The sequence below is a fragment of the Amblyomma maculatum genome, chromosome 10, assembly GCF_055883805.1.
Source record: "Amblyomma maculatum isolate TAMU_Amacu chromosome 10, ASM5588380v1, whole genome shotgun sequence".
Classification (NCBI taxonomy): domain Eukaryota; kingdom Metazoa; phylum Arthropoda; class Arachnida; order Ixodida; family Ixodidae; genus Amblyomma; species Amblyomma maculatum.
The window spans coordinates 158,159,423-158,180,467 of record NC_139353.1 but is presented as its reverse complement, the minus strand read 5'-3'; the positions used below and the strand labels follow the sequence as shown (position 1 = coordinate 158,180,467).

General features: G+C 47.2%; 1 protein-coding gene across 1 annotated transcript in view; it reads left to right on the top strand.

Moving 5' to 3' along the window:
* Positions 1–21,045, top strand: part of LOC146177767 (endothelin-converting enzyme 1-like) — a 44,155-nt gene that overhangs the window by 9,932 nt on the left and 13,178 nt on the right. Inside the window, exon 2 of the mRNA XM_084581634.1 lies at positions 15,610–15,795. Coding sequence (XP_084437760.1) covers positions 15,610–15,795 — 186 coding nt within the window. The remainder of the gene's footprint in view (positions 1–15,609; positions 15,796–21,045) is intronic.

Genomic DNA, 21,045 nt, shown 5'->3' with positions numbered 1-21,045 from the left:
ACTGCCTTACGGTATCGCAAGTGCTCCTGCCATATTCCAGTCGCTCATCGACGGTATTCTCAAAGATATTCCCCAAGTAGGATGTTACATTGATGTCATCATTGGCGGTTCGAGTATCACTGAATGTCGCCAAAAGCTAGAAGTGTTGAGACGATTACAGGATCACAATGTGACACTGCGCATGGAAGTTCTTTTGCAGTGAAGTCCGCTACCTGGGTCACAAAATTTCAGCGGAGGGAATAAAGCCACTGCGGTCCTAAGTAAGGGCAATAACTGACGCACCTGGGTACTGAGCTGAAATCATTCCTTGGAATGATGACCGTTTACTCAAAGTTCCTGCCAAACTTGGCAACAGTTGCTGCCCCGCTGTACGAGCTTCTGAAGAAAGGAAAACGTTGGGAATGGACAGACATGAGTGTTCAAGCATTTCAGAAAACAAAAAACTTGCTCACGGACAGTCCGGTACTATCTTAATACGATCCAAAGCAACCCTTGGCTATGAGCTGCGACGCGTCACAGTATGTGCTCGGCGCAGTTATTTTTCACATACTTCCAAATGGCATGGAAAAACCTGTTGCTTTTGCATCCAGGACGTTATCACGAGAGGAAAGGGGCTATGCCCACATCGAGCGAGAAGCGCTAGCGATAATCTTTGGCCTCAAAAAGTTTCATCGCTATCTATATGGGCGAAAATTCACGTTGTTCACTGATCATCAACCATTGCTAGGCATCTTGGGCTCGCAGAAGCCGGTTCCATCTTTGGCGGCGGCTCGAATGCAGAGATGGGCTTTGATCTTGGCTTCTTATCGTTACGACTTGAGATATCGGAAAGGATCTCAAATGCAAGTCGCAGATACGCTCTCCAGACTGCCTGTTGCAGGGGGAACCAATGTAGATCAGACATATACACTAGCCGTTTTCCAAACTATGCCACTGACGGCCAAAGATATTGCCAAAGCGAGCAAGTATGACCGTACGCTCAGCAAGGTATACCGATATACACTGGAAGGATGGCCAGCACAAGTGCAAGATGCCGAACTTGTGCCGTACTATAGCAAACGCTCGGAGTTATCTCTCGAAGCAGGTTGCATCACGTGGGGGAACAGAGTTATTGTGCCCACAAAGTTGCAGGACTCTGTGTTAGGACTGTTGCACGAGGAACACCCTGGGGCGTCACGCATGAAGATGCTCGCACGCAGCCTGCTATGGTGGCCAGGGTTAGACTCGGACATCGAAAAAACTGTAAAAGGATGCAGCATTTGCCAAGTAATGCAAAATACTGCTGCCCGTGCTCCACTCGAGCCATGGCCGTTTCCCGCCCGCTGCTGGCAGCGAGTACATGTAGATTTTTTTGAGTTTGAAAAAACGACATTTCTCCTGTGTGTAGACTCGTTTTCAAAGTGGCTCGAAGTGTTCCCTATGTCCTCAACTACCGCCGCAAAGACCATCGAGTGCTTGCGAAGTCTGTTTGATGCTTACGGATTCCCTGAACAACTGGTTTCTGATAATTGCCCACACTTTTCATCGCAGGAATTCCAGGACTTCCTCGATACATGTGGCATCCAACGCATGTACAGCCCGCCATACCATCCGGAGTCCAACGGGGCAGCCGAAAGGTCAGTTCAAACTGTCAAGAAGAGCCTTCGCAAGCAGCTCCTCCACGACAGCAAGGGAGTTAACAGCAGATCGCTGCGGGAGAGACTGGATCACTTCTTGCTGGCCTATCGGACAACACCTAACACGGTCACAGGCAAGTCTCCCGCAGAACTATTCCCGAAGCGAACGCCGCGCACAAAGCTTTCATTACTAAAGTCGTCGTTTCGTGATGACATGGAGAAAAAGCAAGAAGTAGTAAAAAGGCAGCTTGATCAACGAAGATCGATTTTCCGTTCATTTAGGGAGGGCGACTTCGTATACGTGAAAACAGTCAGGAAAGAGAAGGTGTCATGGACGGAAGGGCGTATAGTACGGCAAATCAGCCCTGTGACCTACCTTGTAGAAACGCAGAACGTTGTCCGGCATGTTCACATTGATCATTTGCGTTCGCGAAGTTGTTTCCGACATGCAAGGTTGGAGACCGAGGCGATGGGTCCTAGATTACCCAGGACCAAGGACTCCGCACGCCATCAGGAGGCCTTCGCTGAATCCGAACAGGCGCATCATGAGGTGGACATGCCTGCCCTGGGGATACCCAGCACGGATGAAAATGGCTTCACCGCACGCCAGCGGGTACATCCTGAGGTGGGCACGCCTGCACCTCTCCTTCTCGAAGATGCTACAAATCGGAACCCACCACCACCACCACTGGAAGAGCAGGAAGCGCTACCTCCAGCTGCTGACATCGGGGATCCTCGGACGCAAGCCGAAACTCATTCAGACTCTCGAACACCTCTGCCTAGAAGTCTGCGCATCCGAAAACCACCTGACCGGTACACTTATCATGATTTCCGTCATTGAAACCAAGGATTAAAGACAATGATCTTGGGGGGGGGGGGGGAAGGAAGAATGTGACAGCGCGTGTGCATGACGCGCCACTTGCGAACTGATAGCAGCAGCGGATAAGTAACCGCGCTGGCTATATAAGCGCGTCAACGAACGAATAAAGGTCATTCCTTATCCTGCACCTGGTCTGGGCTGTTTCTTCGAATACGGCCAGCTCGGCTGCCGCCGCTACTACATTTACCAATAATTAAAAAAAAAACAAGTAGAAATCACAGTGATGCAACATTGTTGATAGTGTTTTGTATACATTAGTTTACTTGTACATTGTTTAGCAAATAGGGAAGAGTATAGCGCAACATTTGGCGACCATAATTGGTTCTAGTTTCTGGCACAGTCCATGTGAAACGAGCGCGAGTAGAATAATTTTGGTCTTTTGCTTTTTAAAGAGACAGCTGCGTCATGAATGAGCTTTGTTTTAAAATATTAGTCCTGTACCTCCTAAAAAGTATGGTGTCATACAGCTGGTGAATAGAGATGATGCCAAGTGCCCCAAAAATCTGTTTAGTGTGATCAAATCGGGAAGCATTGGTAATACTACGAACAATTTTCTTCTGAATGAGATGCATCCGTTTAATATTGGTAAATGACGTAGTACCCCACACCAAAAAACAATTAAGAACAGAAGAAAATAGTGCATTTTACAACATCTGTTTAACACGCTGCTGCAATAAAAATCGCATTCTGGATACAACACCAGCAACCTTCGACAATTTGTCCCCAACCATTTCGACGCGCTCATCCCATGACATGTTTTCATGAAAAATCACACCTAAGCTTTTGACCGAATTGACCATACGAATCAGCGATGAACCAGTGTTTAAGTGGAGTGTGAGACATGGCGGACAAGAAATCAGTTTATTTCGAGGCCTAAAGAGTACAGTCTTGGCTTTTTCGGTGTTTATAATTAGCGAATTGCATTCAGACCATTCATAAAGAAGGTGCAGACAAGCTATGGCTTGCTGTTCAAGGTCTTGTATGTGTGCGGCTTTAAAGAATAAAGTTGTGTCATCAGCATAAATTACAAAGCTTGGAATCTTACTTATGCATACGATGTCATTGATATAAAGGAGGAAAAGCAACGGTCCTAAAACGCTACCCTGCGGAAGGCCAGAAGAGAGGCGTTTGAAATTTGATAATTCATTGTTTATGGTCACTTGCTGCGCACGGGAACTAAGGTAGGAGGTAATCATTTCAAGAAATTTCTCGCGAAAACCTTAATGTTCAAGTTTGGCTAACATTGTTTTGTGATTGGTTCTATCAAAAGCTTTTGAAAAGTCAACAAAAATGTCGAGTGTAAGAAGTTGCTGTTCAAATGACTCTAAAATTATTTCTTTTTGGGTTAGAAGTGCGGTCTCTGTCGAAAATTTTTTCCTAAAGCCATGTTGACAAGGTGTTAGTATGTTATATTTATCACAAAAAGTAGGCATGTGTTTATCATCTCCAGGCCCATAAGACGCTGGTTGGATGTGTTGATGAGGAGATCGAGGGCACGCTTGTACATCTTTCTCAGAATGCATGTGCCAGCCGCAAAGCGTCTGTGCATCGTAACCCCCCTCGTTTGTTGGAAACCCGGCCCACCATCCGGCCCACATGGTCCCCCACCTTGTGCAGTTTTGCTAGTGTTGTATCAGCCCGTCGATGTTTGTGGATAAGGAGACCACATACTCTAATATCATCGTGTTCGGGTATCGGACCGCTGGCCAGGGATAGTTTCATTTTTGTGGTGCACTTAGGCGACGGGCGAATGTGCACAAATTCGGATTTGGGCGGTGAGCATTGAAGGCCGCAGCGGCGGGCGTAAGCGTCTACGATCTGCGCCGCTTGCTGCAGGTTGGCCTCAATGTCTCCAACCGATCCGTGTTTGGCCCAGATGGTTATGTCGTTGGCGTACAGCGCGTGCTGGATGCCTTCGACCGTCGCCAACTGAGCCGGGAGTTTCATCATGGCCAGATTGAAAAGTAATGGCGAGAGGACCGCGCCCTGTGGGGTTCCTCTCGTTCCCAGTTTATATGGGCCGTGTTCTTCATCTTGCATTCGGATGAAAGATTGCCGATCTGAGAGAAATTGCTTGATGTACTGAAATGTGTTATGTCAACAGTTCCTCTGGGAAAGATGCTGCAGTATGATTGCGTGTGTGACATTGTCGAAAGCCCCCTTCAAGTCAAGGGCGAGTACTGCCTTATCATTGAAGGGATATTCGACAGGGTTGAGAATTTCTTGGTCGAGTTGAAGCAGAACATCCTGAGCGGACCTTTGCGGGCGGAAACCGAACAGGGTGTCTGCGAATGTATGTTCATTTTCCAGAAACTCAGACTGCCTGTCCCGCACCATAGTCTCCATCAGCTTTCCCGCACAAGATGTGAGGGAGATGGGGCGGAGGTTGTCTGTGTTTATGGCTTTGCCGGCTTTCGGAATGAAAGTTACCAGGGCGGTCTTCCATTCAATTGGTAGAGGTACCTCACCAAGCCAGATCAATTTGATGAAAGCGAGGAGGGTTTCGTAGGCGGGGTCAGGAAGATTGGCAAGCAGTTTTACAGTTATCTTTTCCCGGCCTGGTGCCGTTCCTCGTTTCATTTTAACCAGGGCCGCCTTCAGGTCGTGCAACTGGAATGGTTGATCCAGATCCGCGTTCTCTAAACCTGCATACGAGTACGCGGGTCCTCCGGGGTCATGCTTAGTGCAAAGATACTGGTTGCGCAGTTTGCATGCTAATTTTGATGTGTTTCCATCGAAGCTATGAATAGATCGTTTGAGATGTTTTTGTGTCTTGGCGCGGGTTTGAGTCGGGTCCATTAGGGCACGGAAAAGGCGCCACGTGCTCCGGCTCGACTTTTGTCTGGCCGCCGTGTTGCAGCGGTCTACCCAGTTCGAGTCGACGAGTTGGGCCGCGTACACTGCCGCTCGCTGCGTGAGCTTTCTGTTATGTTTTTGGCGGCGCCATCTGCGGACGAGGCTGTGCCGTGCTTCCCAAAGGTGCAGAAGGTGGTTGTCCACCTCTGGAGTGGCCTCCGAGAGGTGAATTTGTGTTTCCACAGAACGAAGATGTGTAACCAATCCTTGTGCCCACGCGTGGTATCCTTGTTTGTGGATAGAGGCCGAATCGATGTAGCTTTGCCGGAACTTATTCTAGTCGGGGAGCCGAGCTTGCGCGTGGGGTCTTGCCAATGGTTTAGTTATTACAGTGGTATTGATTAGGCGGTGGTCACTACCGAGGGTTTCCTCGGTGTTGATCCATTCTGCATGTACAATGTTTTTGGTAAAGGTGAGATCCGGGCATGTATCCCGGGTCACTGAATTACCCATCCGCGTTGGATATGCAGGGTCAGTGTGAAGAGTCAGGCCCAGCATGGACACGAGTTCCGCTAGCTTGCGTCCCCGCTTCTCTTCACGCACGTATCCCCAGAGTGTACTGTGGGCGTTGAAATCACCCACAATCGCCAGGGAGTCCCTGCCCGCAGCCTTTAGAGCGCTGCTAAAGAGTGCTGCGAACGTTACATTTTTGCGTCAGGGAGAACAGTATATGTTGAGTACGTGGAGTGGTGCATCTTGTTTCCTGAGCGGAAGAAGTGTCACCATCACGTAGGAATATTCAGTGTGAAGTTCTAAGTCAATTAGAGTAGCCGTATAATGTTTATGCACGCATACGCAGGAAGAGGGGTCCTGCTGAAAGGTGATGTAATTTGTGAGGGTGAAGCCACTCCCTGGCTCCTGGAGGGCAACCACCACGGGAAGAGAGTCGAAAGTTAAAAGGTAAAGTCGGAGATCCGCCCTCTGCACGGGAACGGAAGCCCCGACAGTTTCATTGTACAATTTGGACGGGTGTGGCTGCATTTGTTCTTGGGAAGCGCTTGATCTTAGGGCTGCTCGCCATAGCCATTTAGGCTGAGGAGGGGTTGTAGTGACGCTGCTCCGGAGCCAACACTCCCGGGAAGAGGGGCATCCTCCATACCGGAGAGCGAATAGTTGTCGTCATCGTCTACCTCAGGGGTGCGTCTAGAAGTTTTGTTAGGACGGCCGGGTAAGGGACCGCCGGGCCTGCGCGAAGAGCGCAAGGAGTGCGCAATGTGTTTGGCAATCATCGCGGGGATTGCCTCTTGCAATTTGGAGATGGTGTTGACCATCATTGAAATTTGATTTTCTATGGCAATGAATCGTGCCTCTGTGGCCCCGAAGCGGGCCTCAAATGCTGCCTCCAAGCTTGTTACCGCCTTCGGCACCACGAGCTCACTCTCCATTACCTCAGCCGCGGGAGGCGAGGGCGGAGAAGACTGAGTAATTTTGGGTTCCAATTCGTTAATTTTCTTAAGCAGCATCTCGTTTTGGGCCCTGAGTGCTGCTGTTTGATCTTGCTCGGCGCTACGCGCCCTTGGGAAGGGAGTGGAAAGGGGGGGGAGAGAAGCAGCCCCACCCGAGCCGCTCATCTGGTTTCCGTTTTTGACTGCCTTGACCCAGGCCCTGGTATCACCGCGCGTTTCCGTCGCTTGTTTCACCAGTCCACCGTGTGGTGGCGACACCTTCGATGGTCGTTTTTCAACGCCTCCTGTAGGTGGGTTCTCGATGTTTGAGATTTCCTGGCAAGGCTGATCGCCGGGAGGCCCAACATGGCGGCGTTTTTTCGTGGGCGCCATTTTTTTTCTTTTTTATCTTGGGTGTGCGGAATTTTGCCTCACAGTCGCGAGAGGTGGTGGCATGGGAGCTACCGCACACAGAACACCGCGGAACCCAGTTGTGAGGAGCCCCACACTGGCCGCACGCAGGGATAGTTTTGTAATAGTTTCGCACAGAGACGACCATGTTGTCATAGTGCACGTAACGGAGCTTCTCTTTACCCGCGAAAGTGATGCGTGCCTTGTCCTGAATTTCCGGATTTCCAGGATGGTGCTGGCGCGCCAGCACACTCGGTCTTGGGGAGTTTCTGTGGTGTCCGAGTTACGGACCACGATCACGCCGTGGCATATGTTGCCGCCGTCTTGTCTCAGATAACTCCGAAGCGGGATCGACCCCTTCTCGGTGTTTACTGCGAAGTCCCCGATGAGCTGGTCGGCCACCTGGATGTCCGGGGTATGCACAATGATGATGATTTGTTCTCGTGAGGGTAGAACGGAGACGGCGCGGGCCCGTTTCAGCCCGAGGTACGCCGAAATGGCAGTGCCGTAGCCGGTTTCCGTGAACGCCTCGTGAAGAGAAACACCTTCTTTGGGCTTTATGACTGTTCACAGGAAAGGAAAGGCGCAATATCTCACACAGTTTATGGCGGACACCTGGGCCGCGCCTTCAGGAGAGAGAGAAAGGGATTGCTATGCGAGGTGCCCATGGAGGAAGGAAAGAACTTAGGAGAGGCCCTGACATCATTTTTTTGAAGCCGACGCGGCCGTGCCGCGACCGGATGTTCCAACGTCACTCCTCCTCCTTTACTCTCCGCATTCTCTTTCTCCGGGACGCTCACAAACCTAGGGCCCTTAGCAATCCTGTTGCTAGTGGCCCGAGTTTTCATAGCAACAGCGTCGCCGTTGCTAATGGCCCGACTTGGCTAACCCTAAATTGTGACGTCACTTCCGCCACACTTTCTCCAATGCATTGGGAATGGCAAGGGCCTCTCCTAAGTTTTTTCCTTCCTCCATGGAGGAGCCGCATAGCAACTACCTTCATCCGCATTCTCCAAAACACTCATGTTCCAATTAGAGAAATCGAACTCTGTGTCTCCACTCGCAAGTCTAATCCGGGGAACGAGGCGGCTCTCGCGCAAGCCCGATGTATCATGGACCGGGCCGTGAGCACATACTGCAACCCGAATTTCATGAGGGACGGGTTAATTTGTTTTCATGAAGCACACGTCTCCCCCCCCCAACAAACCCTTAGCGAAGGCGCAGGAAGTTACCTGATGCGTGCAGTGGTAAGACGCCCAACTACTGTGCCGGAGTATCCGGGTTGTTGTGGTGGGCAAGAAGTGGCCTGCCAGCGCTTGGAAGCGCTGTTCACTTGCGTTGCCAGTGTGTTTCAAGTGCTTAAAGGATTTTTAAGTTCTCATGCCATGCTTTGGGCTGTCACGTGAGCCATATTGGATATCTCCGAATTGATTTTAATCATCTAGCTTATTAAAGATATTCATGATATCCGAGTACTGGTAATTGCACAATGGTGACTAAATATTAAAATACATGCTATAGCTACAAGTCGTATATCGTTGGATAGCTTATGCCAAGTCCAACAGCACTAGTCTAGCTGCACGTTTTAATTATTTACCGCTAATTACGCTAATTATTTACTGCTAATTGCATATTTGTGAAAAAATATTAAAATACATGCTATAGCTGAAAATCGTGTATCGTTGGATAGCTTCTGCTAAGTCCAACAGCACGACTAGCTGCACGTTCTAATTTTCACCGAAAATTGCGCTAATTAATTACTTTTAATTGCATAATTGTGAATAATAACATGCTATAGCTACAAGTTGTATATCGTTGGATAGCTTATGCCAAGTCCAACAGCACTAGACTAGCTGCATGTTTTATTTACCGCTAATTGCGCAAATTAATAAGTGCTAATTGCAATGATATTAATTTAGTAGAACTGTACTCAACATAAGCTACACCACGATATATGACTTGAAAGGATAGCATTCAATTCAGGTTTAATCACAATGGACTAATTAGCGGTAATTAAGACGTGCACTTAGTCTAAAGCACTTGTACTCGGCATAAGCTATCCAACGATATATGACTTGTAGCCAATGCATGGATTTTAACTTTTATGGACAATTATCTAATTAGCATAATTAATTAGGAATTAAGTCAAGCCACTGCACTTATACTCGACATATGCTATTTAACGACATATGACTCGATGTGTAAAATCTAAAGTTTATGAGCAGTAATTCACCTTGTTTAATTAATACTTGCAATTAAGACTTGCTCAGCTGGTAGCCCACAACATTGCATCACAACTTAAAAATCCTTTGGGTACATGAAACCAAGGAGGTTATATAGAAATTATATAGAAAAGTTGGCTGTCTCAGTGTGACAGTCAGGTTTCTTGCTTACTCCAGTATGTCTTTGAATTGATTTTTGTTCTGACATCTTCCATGACTGATTAATTTCTGTATTTAAAGAGAGTGCATTTAGGAAGATGAATAAACGATAATTGCTGAACTCGTTTTGTCCTACTTTACTTTTCTGCTTTGCAGCAGCTGAACAGCGCATATTGGTGCCAAGATTGGTGCCGATAAAATGAAAAAAAAAAAACCTCCCCACTACTCGGATATCTCAGCTTTAAAAAAGCGCAGGTGTTTAAAATCGATCCTGTGATCACCTATATGGCTCGCCTCAGTGTTGCATTAGAGCTTGAAAACCCGTTAAACAATTAAAAACCGCTATTAATGTCGGCGAACAGTGCTGCGAAGAGCTTGGCAGGCTGTTTCTTGCCCCCCGCAAGATGGCTGCCGTCGGCTTCACCCGAACCCATTGGCCGGTATAGGAGTCCTCCGCTCCAGCGGAACCCGACCTCGGCGGGTTCAATGCGCAGGTTAATGAAGTGGATTCTGCCCTGTACGCTGGTAACCTTTGATGCGTTTAATCGACCACTGATTATGCCTTGGTTTGTGGGTTTACCGCCCCAAAGCGACTGAGGCTATGAGAGACGCCGTAGTGGAGGACTTCGGAAATTTCGACACCTGGGTTTCTTTAACGTGCACTGACATCGCACAGTAGACGGCGCCATGCTTTTCACCGCTACTGAAAAGCGGACGCCGAGGCCGGGATTCGATCCCGCATCCTTGGAACAGTACTAGTCGAGCGCCGTAACCACTGCGCCACCACGGCGGCCCGGAATGCTGATTATGTAGGATTCCATCGCCTGCAGCCGGGGAGGTGGTGAAGGGTGGCAGTTCCTGGCCCTACGGGGCTGGGATGGTAGGTCAACGTTGTTGTTATTGTTGAGGCAGTAGGAAGAAGGAAAAAATGCACGGGCCTGCTACTGGCTCTGTAGCTGAGCCACCTCCGCTGCCTCGTGTAGACAAATAATAATAATTGGTTCACTGGAAGGGAAAGGCGCTGTAACTGTCTCACTCGTTTTCTGTGGACACCTGAACCGCACCGTGAGGGAAGGGAGGAAGGTGGGAGTTAAAGTGGGAAGAGAGAAAGAGGAGCCGTAGTGGAGGGCTACGGAGTAATTTCGACCACCTGGGGATCTTTAACGTGCGCTGACATCTCACACCACACGGACGCCACTTCGTTTCGCCTCCATCGAAACGCAGCCGCCGAGGTCGGGTTCGAACCCGGGAATTCCGGACAGTAGTCGGGCGTCTTACCACTGTGCCACCCCGGCGGGTCGTGTAGACAGAAGAGAAAAAAAAACTGATTTATTTATAGGAAGGGAAAGGCACGGTAACTGTCTCACTTGTTTTCTGTGAACACCGCAACTGCGCCGTAAGGGAAGGAAGGAAGGTGGGAGTGAAAGTGGAAAGAGAGAAAGAGGAGCTGTAGTGGAGGGCTACGGAGTAATTTCGACCACCTGGGGATCTTTAACGTGCGCTGACATCGCACAGCACACGGACGCCTCTTCGTTTCGCCTCCATCGAAACGCAGCCGCCGAGGTCGGGTTCGAACCCGGGTACTCCGGCACAGTAGTCGGGCGTCTTACCACTGCACCACCCCGGCGGGGCTCGTGTAGACAGAAGAGAAAATAGAGAAAGAAAAGGGAGAGGGAGAGAAAGACGCACTCCGCAACAGCCGCCGTCCACCACCGAAGCGGTGACGGGTGCAATGATGGCCTACACCTACAACAGATAAAACGTCGGTGGCAGGCAAGCCCCCGCGGCAAGCGGCGGTGACCTACCAGTCCCAGCCCCATCTGGTAGGTCAACGCCGCGTGCGGCGGGGGCTAGCCAGCTACCGATTTTTTAGAGCGCAGCTCTTTGGCGTTAAATTGGTTCACAGGAAGGGAAAGGCGCTGTAACTCTGTGCGTCGTTCCTGGGTTTCGCGTCGGCGTCGGCCTCGTAACCAGCTCCGCCCCCCTTTCATCCCCCCAGCGCTAGCAGCGACCGACTGATACCGCTGGATGCCGCTGACTCCGCTAGAGAGTCAAGATAACGTGACTGCATAGAACACCGTCGCCATCATGCAGAAAGAGGAGGGGAGGGTCCCCCCTCCCCCCTTGTTCCTGTGTGGCGGATAGGGTGCTCTTCAGTTGCCGACGCGCCGGTTATTTCACGTAGGCCCCGGCACGTTGACGAATACGTGACCACCTTCCCACGGCTAGACCTGGTTCTTGGCGCTGCGGAAGCGAGGGTATCATATTGTTTGCGTCGGCATCGGCGGCGTTGTCCCTGAAACCAACTCCGCAGCTAGGGTTTCACTATCGGCGTCAGCAGCATCAGTCAGTCGCTGCTATCTCTTCCCTACTCCCTTTATCGCGTTGTCTGCTTGCTGCGCGTGCTTCTGCCCCCATCGTTTGCCGCTGGGTGTACACGCCGCCCCCTCCCCCCTCTTCCTGCGAGTCTCCGGTTGTCAAAGCGCTGGCTCGAACTTAATTCCTTTCTTCCCTCCTCCTCCAATGCAACCCCTGTGCGGTGGCAATCAGGGAGCCAGATCGGTGGCGGCGGATCTGTATATGTGCACCGCCCGAGCCGACACCGATGTTAGTAGTGGGGGACTTTAATGTTGACATAAAGACAAACAGGAATTTCTTCACACTTATGCGGGAGAACATCCCGTTTGTGCACCGCCCGAGCCGACACCGATGTTAGTAGGGGGGGACTTCAATGTTGACATAAAGACAAACAGGAATTTCTTCACACTTTTCGGGAGAACATCCCGTTCCTCTCGCTCGTAACGCGTCCCATGGCTGTGACAACCTCGCGAGGCACTTGTATAGATCTCGTCTTTGAGAATCAAGCATTGGTGTACCAAGTCGAACATATATCAGTCTATTTCTCCGACCACAAAGCTTCCTTCATGACTATCAAGAACTGTTAGTGGAGTCTTTGTTAAAGGAATACGGGGGAAAGATAAAAAAAAATTCTGTGATAGCGCCTACATGTGTTGCTCGATTTCTTTGCCTCAATCTATCGAAAAGGTGAAACAGCTTATTTGCTGCGCTCAAATTTCGCATTAGGAAGTAACGTAATCGTCGATAATTTTTTTTCATCTGTTGTAAGCCGTCATTGCACCCGCCACCGCTGGTGGTGGTGGACGATGGCCATTGTTGCTGCGCGCGTCTTTCTCCCCTCTTCGTTTTTCTTTTATCTCTACTTTCTCTGATCGGTCCGCACGGGGGCAGCGGAAGTGGCTCATCTACAGAGCCAGTAGCAGGGCCGTGCTACAGTGTACTAGCCGTGCATTTTCTTTCCTTCTTCCTACAGCCACAAAAACAGCCTGCAGCCAAAGCTTTAGCTCTACGTTCGGTGCTCTCGTGCTCTTGCTCACTCAGTAGAGACGCAGCTGTTGGAGACCTGAGGTATTGTGGTGTCCGAGACGCGATGTGCACTTTTGTTGCAGCGTTGCAACACTGCACAGCAGTTGGCGGCGGTGGACGCGAAAAGTCGACCTAAAGCGACCCGATTACTCTGTCAGCGTGTTGTCCCGTTGAGCTGGAATCGGCGGCCGTTCGCTGGACGTGGGCAGGTTTCGCACGCACCGTGAGCCCGGGTTGCTTTGTTTGATGTCAATCGTTTGGCATTCGTAACGGAAGACAATGTGAGTTTGAAGAGGGCTGCCACTGCTTGAGCTTTCATTGTACTGCAGTCGCGATGTTTGACAAGTTTGTTTGCGAAATAAATGTTTATTTCTCGTACAGGTGTCGTTAAGGTATCGGAGTGCAAAAAAAAGGGTGGGTGGGTTATTTTAGTTTCGATTTTAAGCACCCCCCCCCCCTCACTTTGTAGAACGCGACCATGAAAAAAGAGGCTCTTAGAATGGAGTAAATACGGTAACACACGAATTATATTTGTGTTGCGCTAATGACTATATCTTATTAAGACTATGTTGCACTGCAAATAAGCCTGAAGAAGGCTAGGTTGAACATGTAAACGCGCCTTACGAAAATAAAGGCCAATGTGGCCGTTCCTTTTGGATGTGTTTTCAATGGATCCTTCAAAGCGGGCGTTTAAACTTGTCGAAGGAGCTTCCGTACGGTCACAAGTCTGCCCTTCTTTCATACTTTGGAAAACGACTTCAGGCAAAAATATATTCCTAAGTTCTCTATACCGGGTTCGGTAATAGACGGACCCTGTCTGGCCTTTCAACAGTGAAAAAAGAACCTCTCACTGGCATAACCGATTCAGGTTGCGAGATTGATGGTTTGGTTTGTGGGGTTTAACGTCCCAAAGCAACTGAGGCTATGAGAGACGCCGTAGTGGAGGACTCCGGAAATTTCGACCACCTGGGGTTCTTTAACGTGCACTGACATCGCACAGCACACGGGCGCCTTGCTTTTCGCCTCCATCGAAAAGCTGCCGCCGAGGCCTGGATTCGATCCCGCGTCCTCGGGAACAGTAGTCGAGCACCGTAACCACTGCGCCACCCCGGCGGGGGTCGACAAAATAGGCTGCAAGGTAATAGTTACGCATACCGAAGTACCTTATTTAGTCGCTCTGCAAAAAGATAAGGCGCCTAAAAATTGGTATATATATATATATATATATATATATATATATATATATATATATATATATATATATATATATATATATATATATATATATATATATATATATATATATATATATATATATATATATATATATACCCGCTTTTTCTTATTTCGCAGTTGCTTAAGCCTCCTGGTAAACCAAGGATTGGATTTATCTTTGGTTATTTTGATTACAGGAACAAACTGGCCAACCAGAGATGAAACCTTATCTCTAAAGAGTACCCAGTTTTCTTCAACACAGCGGCTGTTGATGTACGGTAGAAATGTATTATAGAAAAATATTACAAGTTCTGTGTTGATAGCTGTTCTGTGTTGATCGAAAATAGGGCAGCACGATTCATATCTCGAAACTATAACTACCATTCAAGTGTCACTGTGATTAAAAGTAACCTTTCGTTAGAATCCTTAGGTACACATCGCGACATCGCCCTCCTAACACTATTTCACAAGTATGTATACCCTAATCGATCCTGTCCGCTTCACCTCGATGTTCCATCCCGCACGTCCAAACGATTGCACAATCACCTCAGTTTTACAAGAATATATGGTAACACATTAGCCTTCAACTCATCAGCACTTCCACGAGCCATCAGATTATGGAATAACCTGCCAGACATTATCGCTTCTCTTACTAATCTAGAAGCGTTCCATCGCCAACTCATCACATTATATCACTGAGCCTTCATTTCGCCTTATTTGTCTTATATATACATTTTTATTAAATTTGTTGCAGCTGTTAGATGTCTCGATCGGTTTTATTTACTTGTGTTTGCCTATGTACCCTTTCCGTTTTTCTTTTCTGTTACCATTTTTTTTAAGCGCCATTCGGGGCACTGTGTGCCGCTTGCTTTTTATTGTGCTTAATCTGTGTGTGTACCATTGTGCTTTAATCTGTGTCGCGTATTCCTTTTTCTTAATGATATTATAATTTCCGCGTCGTACTATTTTGTTTGTTCATATATTACCTTTGTATTTTTTGCCTGTTTCCTTACATTTTATGTATATATTGCACTGTATAGATTTTATGTCCCCCTTACATAATGCCTAATGGGCCTGTAAGGTATTTTCAAATAAATAAATATATATATATATATGTGTGTGTGTGTGTGTGTGTGTGTGTGTGTGTGTGTGTGTGTGTGTGTGTGTGTGTGTGTGTGTGTGTGTGTGTGTGTGTGTGTGTGTGTGGTCATGAAGAATGTGGCATTCAAGTCGATTACTCTATGAAGCTATAATGACTAGACTTAACTTAGAAGTGTTTGTTCAATTGCAATAAGGTGCCCTGCTGCGGTCCTTCGTTAAGGTGCTGCCTGCTGGGTCTGAATGTTGCAGTAGTGAAATGTGCATGAATTAAGAGTATTGAAAAAACACAACACAACCGCCTAACGTTTTCATCCATGCCATCGGTCTGGCAAGAGCTGTGAAGGACGTTATGTTACAAATTTCACTTCTCATCGCCTCAGGTGGACCCAAGCGGGAACATCGTCACCTCTTGGCTGACAGAGGCTGTGAAGCCCGTTTACAAAGGGCGGGTTCTTGGCTGCCTGCCGCGAAGGAATGCCAGCATCTTCCCCGAAGTACCGGCGCTAGAGGTGGCCTTCGCTGCATTTCAGCGAGAACTCCACGAAAACGACTCCCAGCTGTCAGACGTACGTGGCCTCAGAACTTGGCACGCATGATGGGTGTAACTGGTTGTATGATATTTTATGCGCATGCCAGTATGAATTCATCGTTGGTCGTTTCTGGGATATATATAGTGGCGCTTTGGGGTGCAGGTCCAATTCGAGAAATCAATATAGAGGAGGCTAGCTTCAGGGTTCAGGGTTAAAGAAATTAGTACAGAGGCACAGTTCTCCACTAACGTGGATAATTGTGAAAGGTTGATAGTTCCATCCCTTGTTCTCTTCTGAGTTCTGCGTTTTGTTGCTTAGTAAAATTGTTTAGTTGCCCTATGTAGCGGTGAAATTTGGAAGCAGTGAAATCTTTGTGGTCAAGAAACCAAATTTTTGTAGTGACCCACCTATATCTGAAATACACCTTTGCGTCGTCCATACACAAATTATTTTACACGCCGATACTGGTCAAATTCAGATGAAGTACAATTTTGAAAGTCAAAGGAGATCTAATTTCCAAAAGTGGCAAACATAACTGTAAATGTTGCCTTGCTCAAATAAGGTTGGAAATCGATATTTGTCATACTCATGACGAGGTGAAATATTTGTGTTCAATCATTCACGTTTCAAGGTTACTGCTGAATTTGTTTATTTATTCAAAATACTATATAGGCCCTATTCCAGAGCATAGATTGAGGGAGGTAGCAACTGTAAAGCTATGCAGACTAGAATTAAGCATGAAAATTAGAACCAACGAAGCGCAGAAGCAGAACGATAAATTAACTGCTCAACAAGAATCTAAAAATATAGTTCGTAAAATCGAAACTTCATCATCGTCATCATCAGCCTGACTATACCCACTGCAGGGCGAAGGCCTCTCCCATATTTCTACACTTGACCCGGTTCTGTGCTAGCTGCATCCACTTGACCCCTGCGAACTTCTTAATCTCATCCGCCCACCTAACTTTCTGCCGCCCCCTGCTATGCTTCCCTTCCCTTGGAATCCAGCTTGTTACCCTCAGCGACCATCGGTTATCCTCTCTTCGTACTATATGTCCTGCCCATGCCCATTGTTTCTTCTTAATTTCCATTAGAATGTCGGTAACTTGAGTTATTTCTCTGACCCACTCCGCACGCCTCTTATCTCTTAATGTTACCCCTACCATTTTTCGTTCCAAAGCCCTCTGTGTTGTCCTCAACTTAAGTAGAAGTCTCCTGGTTAGCCTCCACGTTTCAGCCCCATAGGTGAGTACAGGTAAAATGCAACTGTTATATACTTTCCTCTTTAGCGATACCGGTAAGCTGCTAGTCATAATCTGCGAGTGCTTGCCGAACGTGCTCCATCCCAATCTTATTCTTGTTATTTCCTTTTCATATGGTTCGGATCTGCGGTTACTACCTGTCCAAAGTAGACATATTCGCCTAATACTTCCAGTACTTCGCTACCTGATGTAAACTGCTGTTCCTTCCCGAGGCTGCAGAACATTACCTTAGTCTTCTGCATATTGTTTTTCAAGCCTACCTTTCTACTTTTCCTTTCTAGGTAACCAATCATTATTTGCAGTTCATCCCCCGAGTTGCTTAGCAAGGCAATGTCATCGAAACTTAATATACAAAAATACAGCGCAAGAACGAAAAAAGTAGCCATCAAATGCAACCTAAGAAATATGCTGTAAAATAAAGCGGAGAAACGTGAGTGAAAAATGCACATTGCCCAAACAACATCAACTTGACTGTTAAAACAAGCCGTAAGCCGTAGTCACTAGGAACAAGGTGAGTACTGGTGGAAAAAGTTGTCTAAAATGTGTTGCGGTTAGCTATTGAAAAGATATTCCTTGATATAGTGTTAGACAGAGTGTATAGTATATAGTGCGTATATGAGCATGTATCCTCAGTTTTTGGAGTTCTAATAAACTTCTCTTCAGTCAGGAAGATTACGCTAAAGTGATATGGCCACAGACTGTGCCGATGAATTGAGTACCCGAAGTAGCACCACTGACGCATGTAAAACGTTTTTGATGGTGTAATAGCCGGAATGTTGTGAAGGAGCACTGTGTGGAAGGGGACGCAGGGCGGTGCTGTACACATCTATGATGTAAACAGACTGTGGCGGATATGTAAAGATTCAAGGACATGCCTTGTTTATTTTCTGGGTTATGCTTGCTCTGCGATCATAAGCTTGGTTATGAAGTTTGCGGCACGATTCTAAATGACTTCAGTCATATTAGGTAGGTGAGGGTAAAGCGGGCTCCAAACAGATGGCGCAAACTAGAAATGGAGACATTCAAATCTTATGTAGGTCAATTTGAGGATGTTAAAATATTAACTACGTACATTACGACACGAAACTCGCAGCGTTTACAAAACAGTGCAGACGGCTGTGATGTGGCTAGGCCAGTTCAGGCTTGTTGCTAGGCGGACGCCAATGTATTTGTACATTAAGGCACGGCCTATTTTTTAAAGCTGTTAATGGAAGCTAATATTAGGCCGCTTGTGGCTGAATGAAATTATTTAAAACTTAGATGCATTTAAAATCATCTGCCACTTGTCACACCATTGCGCTTGTCAATTTCCCTTTGAAGAACGATTGGTCATCTGAAGTAAAAGCGGATGATACAAAATTCAGTCATCCGCGAAAACTCTGATGCTCAGTGATGTGTTACTATGGACATCATTGATATATAAAGTTAAATAAAATGGTCAAGAATAAACTTTGAGTTACGTCATTTGTGATATAAGTAATCTATGAGGCAGCGTTGTTAACAACAGTGAACAAGACGTTGCGGGGCCATGATAACGTGAGTGAATCTAACCTGAGAGCAGAGCGTTTAGAGGTCAAGCGACATGAGCTACAAGATGAAATGCTTTTCAAATATGAAGATGCAATACGTTTGGAGGTTAACGTCAATATTGCGTTTAAACTTATTTTCTGCAAAGAATACGGTCAGTTCAGTCGTTCAGTCGTGTCCGACTCTTTATGACCCTATGGACCATGTCACGCCACGCTTTCCGGTCTCTCACTATCTTCCTAACATCACATAACTTCATCTGCACTGCGTCGAGGATGCCATCTAACCATCGCGTTCACTGCTTACCCCTTCTCCGGCGACCCTCAACCTTTCCCAACATCAAATCTTTCTCCAGCGACTCCTCTCTTCTCATCAGATGACCAAAGTAGCTGAGCTTTAACTTTAGAATTTGACCCTCCAATGAGCAGTCAGGGTTTTTGGTCGACAATATCGACTAATTTGATCTTCTGGCAGTCCAAGGAACTCTCACGAGTCTCCGCCAGCACAATTTAAATGTTTCAATTCTTCGGCGGTCTGCCTTCTTCACAGTCCAACTCTCGCATCCATACATCACAACTCCAAAGAACATGGCACGAGTTATACGGATCTTGGTTGGCAGACTAATGTCGCTGCTCTTTACTAGGCGGTCAAGGCTAACCATTGCTCTATTTCCAAGAAGCAGGCGTCTCCTAATTTCATGGCTACAGTCTCCTTCCGAGGTAATCTTGGAGCCCAAGAACAGAAAATCTGTCACAGCTTCCACTTCTTGTTCCATTGATGCTCCAGGACTTGATAGGGCAAGATGCCATGCTCTTTGTCGTTTTAATGTTCAGTTTAAGCCCAAACTTCTCACTGTCTTCTTGTACGCGCATCAGAAGCCTCTTGAGTTCCACTTTACTTTCTGCCATTAAAGTGGTATCATCCGCATATCTAAGGTTGTTGATACGTTTTCCAGCAATCTTCACTCCAGCTGAAGACTCGTCCAGACCGGCCTTCCTCATGATGCACTCTGCATATAGGTTAAATAGGCAGGGCGACAGTATGCAGCCTTGCCTCACTCCTTTCTCGATCGGAAACCAATAAGTAAGACCATGCTCAGTTCTGACTGTTGCCTCTTTCCCTTCATACAGGTTCCTGAGGAGACAGATGAGGGGAATTGGTACTCCCTTCTCTTGGAGAGCTTGCCACAATCTGCTGTGATCTACGCAGTCAAACGCTTTCGCATAATCAATAAAGCAGCAGTAGATGGGTTTCTGGAACTCTCTTGCTTTTTCCATGATCCAGCAAAGGTTAGCAATTTGGTCTCTAGTTCCTCTGCCCTAGCGAAACCCAGCTTGCTCGTCCGGAAGCTCCCGATCCACATACTGCTGCAGCTTACCTTGGAGGATTTTCAACATCACCTGCTGGCATGCGAAAATAGCGCGATCGTGCGGTAGTTGGAACAATCTTTGGCACTGCCTTTCTTTGGAATGGGGATATAAACTGACCTCCTCCAATCCTGTGACCACTGCAGGGTTGTCCAAATCTTCTGACATAATGTATGCAGAATGTTAACAGCGTCATGGTTGAGGTTTTGAAGCAATTCAGCTGGAATGCCATCAATTCCGCTAGCTTTGTTCTTAGCAAGGCTCGCTAAGACAGATTCAACTTCACTCTTCAGGATGCCCGGCTCGAGGTCAGTAATCACAACCGTCTTATGTTGGGTTTGCTCATTCTGGTCCTTCTTGTACAGTTCTTCTGTGTATTCCTGCCACGTCTTCTTTATCTCTGAGGCTTCAGTGAGGTCCTTGCCTCGTTTGTCCTTTATCACGCCCAGCTTAGCACAGAAGCTCCCTTTGATATCTTTGCTTGTCTTATACAGAGCTCTTGTGTTCCTTAATTCGCTGTTGTCCTCAACTGCTTGGCACTGTATGTTAAGGAAGGCATTCTTATCTCTCATTGCTATTTTCTGAAAATCCGCATTGAGAACCTTGTATCTTTCTCTTTCCCCCATAACTTTTGCCATCCTCCTTTCCACAGCTATTTGCAAAGCCTCTTCAGATAACCAGGTCGCCTTCTTGCATTTCGTTTGCTTTGAAACTACCTTAGTAGCAACGTCTTGTATTATATCACGAACATCAGTCCACATCTCTTCGGGCTCTCTGTCTTCTAGATCTAATTCTTGAAATCGATCCTCACTTCTACAGCATATTCTAATGGAATTTAATCCAGATCATACATGAAAGGCCTTCTAGTTTTCTGAGTTTTCCTCAATCGAAGCTTAATTTTGGCAACAAGAAGCTGATGATCGGTGCCACAATCGGCCCCAAGCCTTGTTTTTACTGCTTGTATAACGCTTCTCCATCTCTGCCGGCAAAGAATATAATCGATCTGATTCCTGTAGAGACCGTCCGGTGAAGTCCATGTGTACAGGCGCCTCTTGTGCTGCTGAAGATGAGTATTCGCTATGGTCAGGTTGTTTTCTTGACAAAACTCTACTAGCCTATGCCCAGCTTCA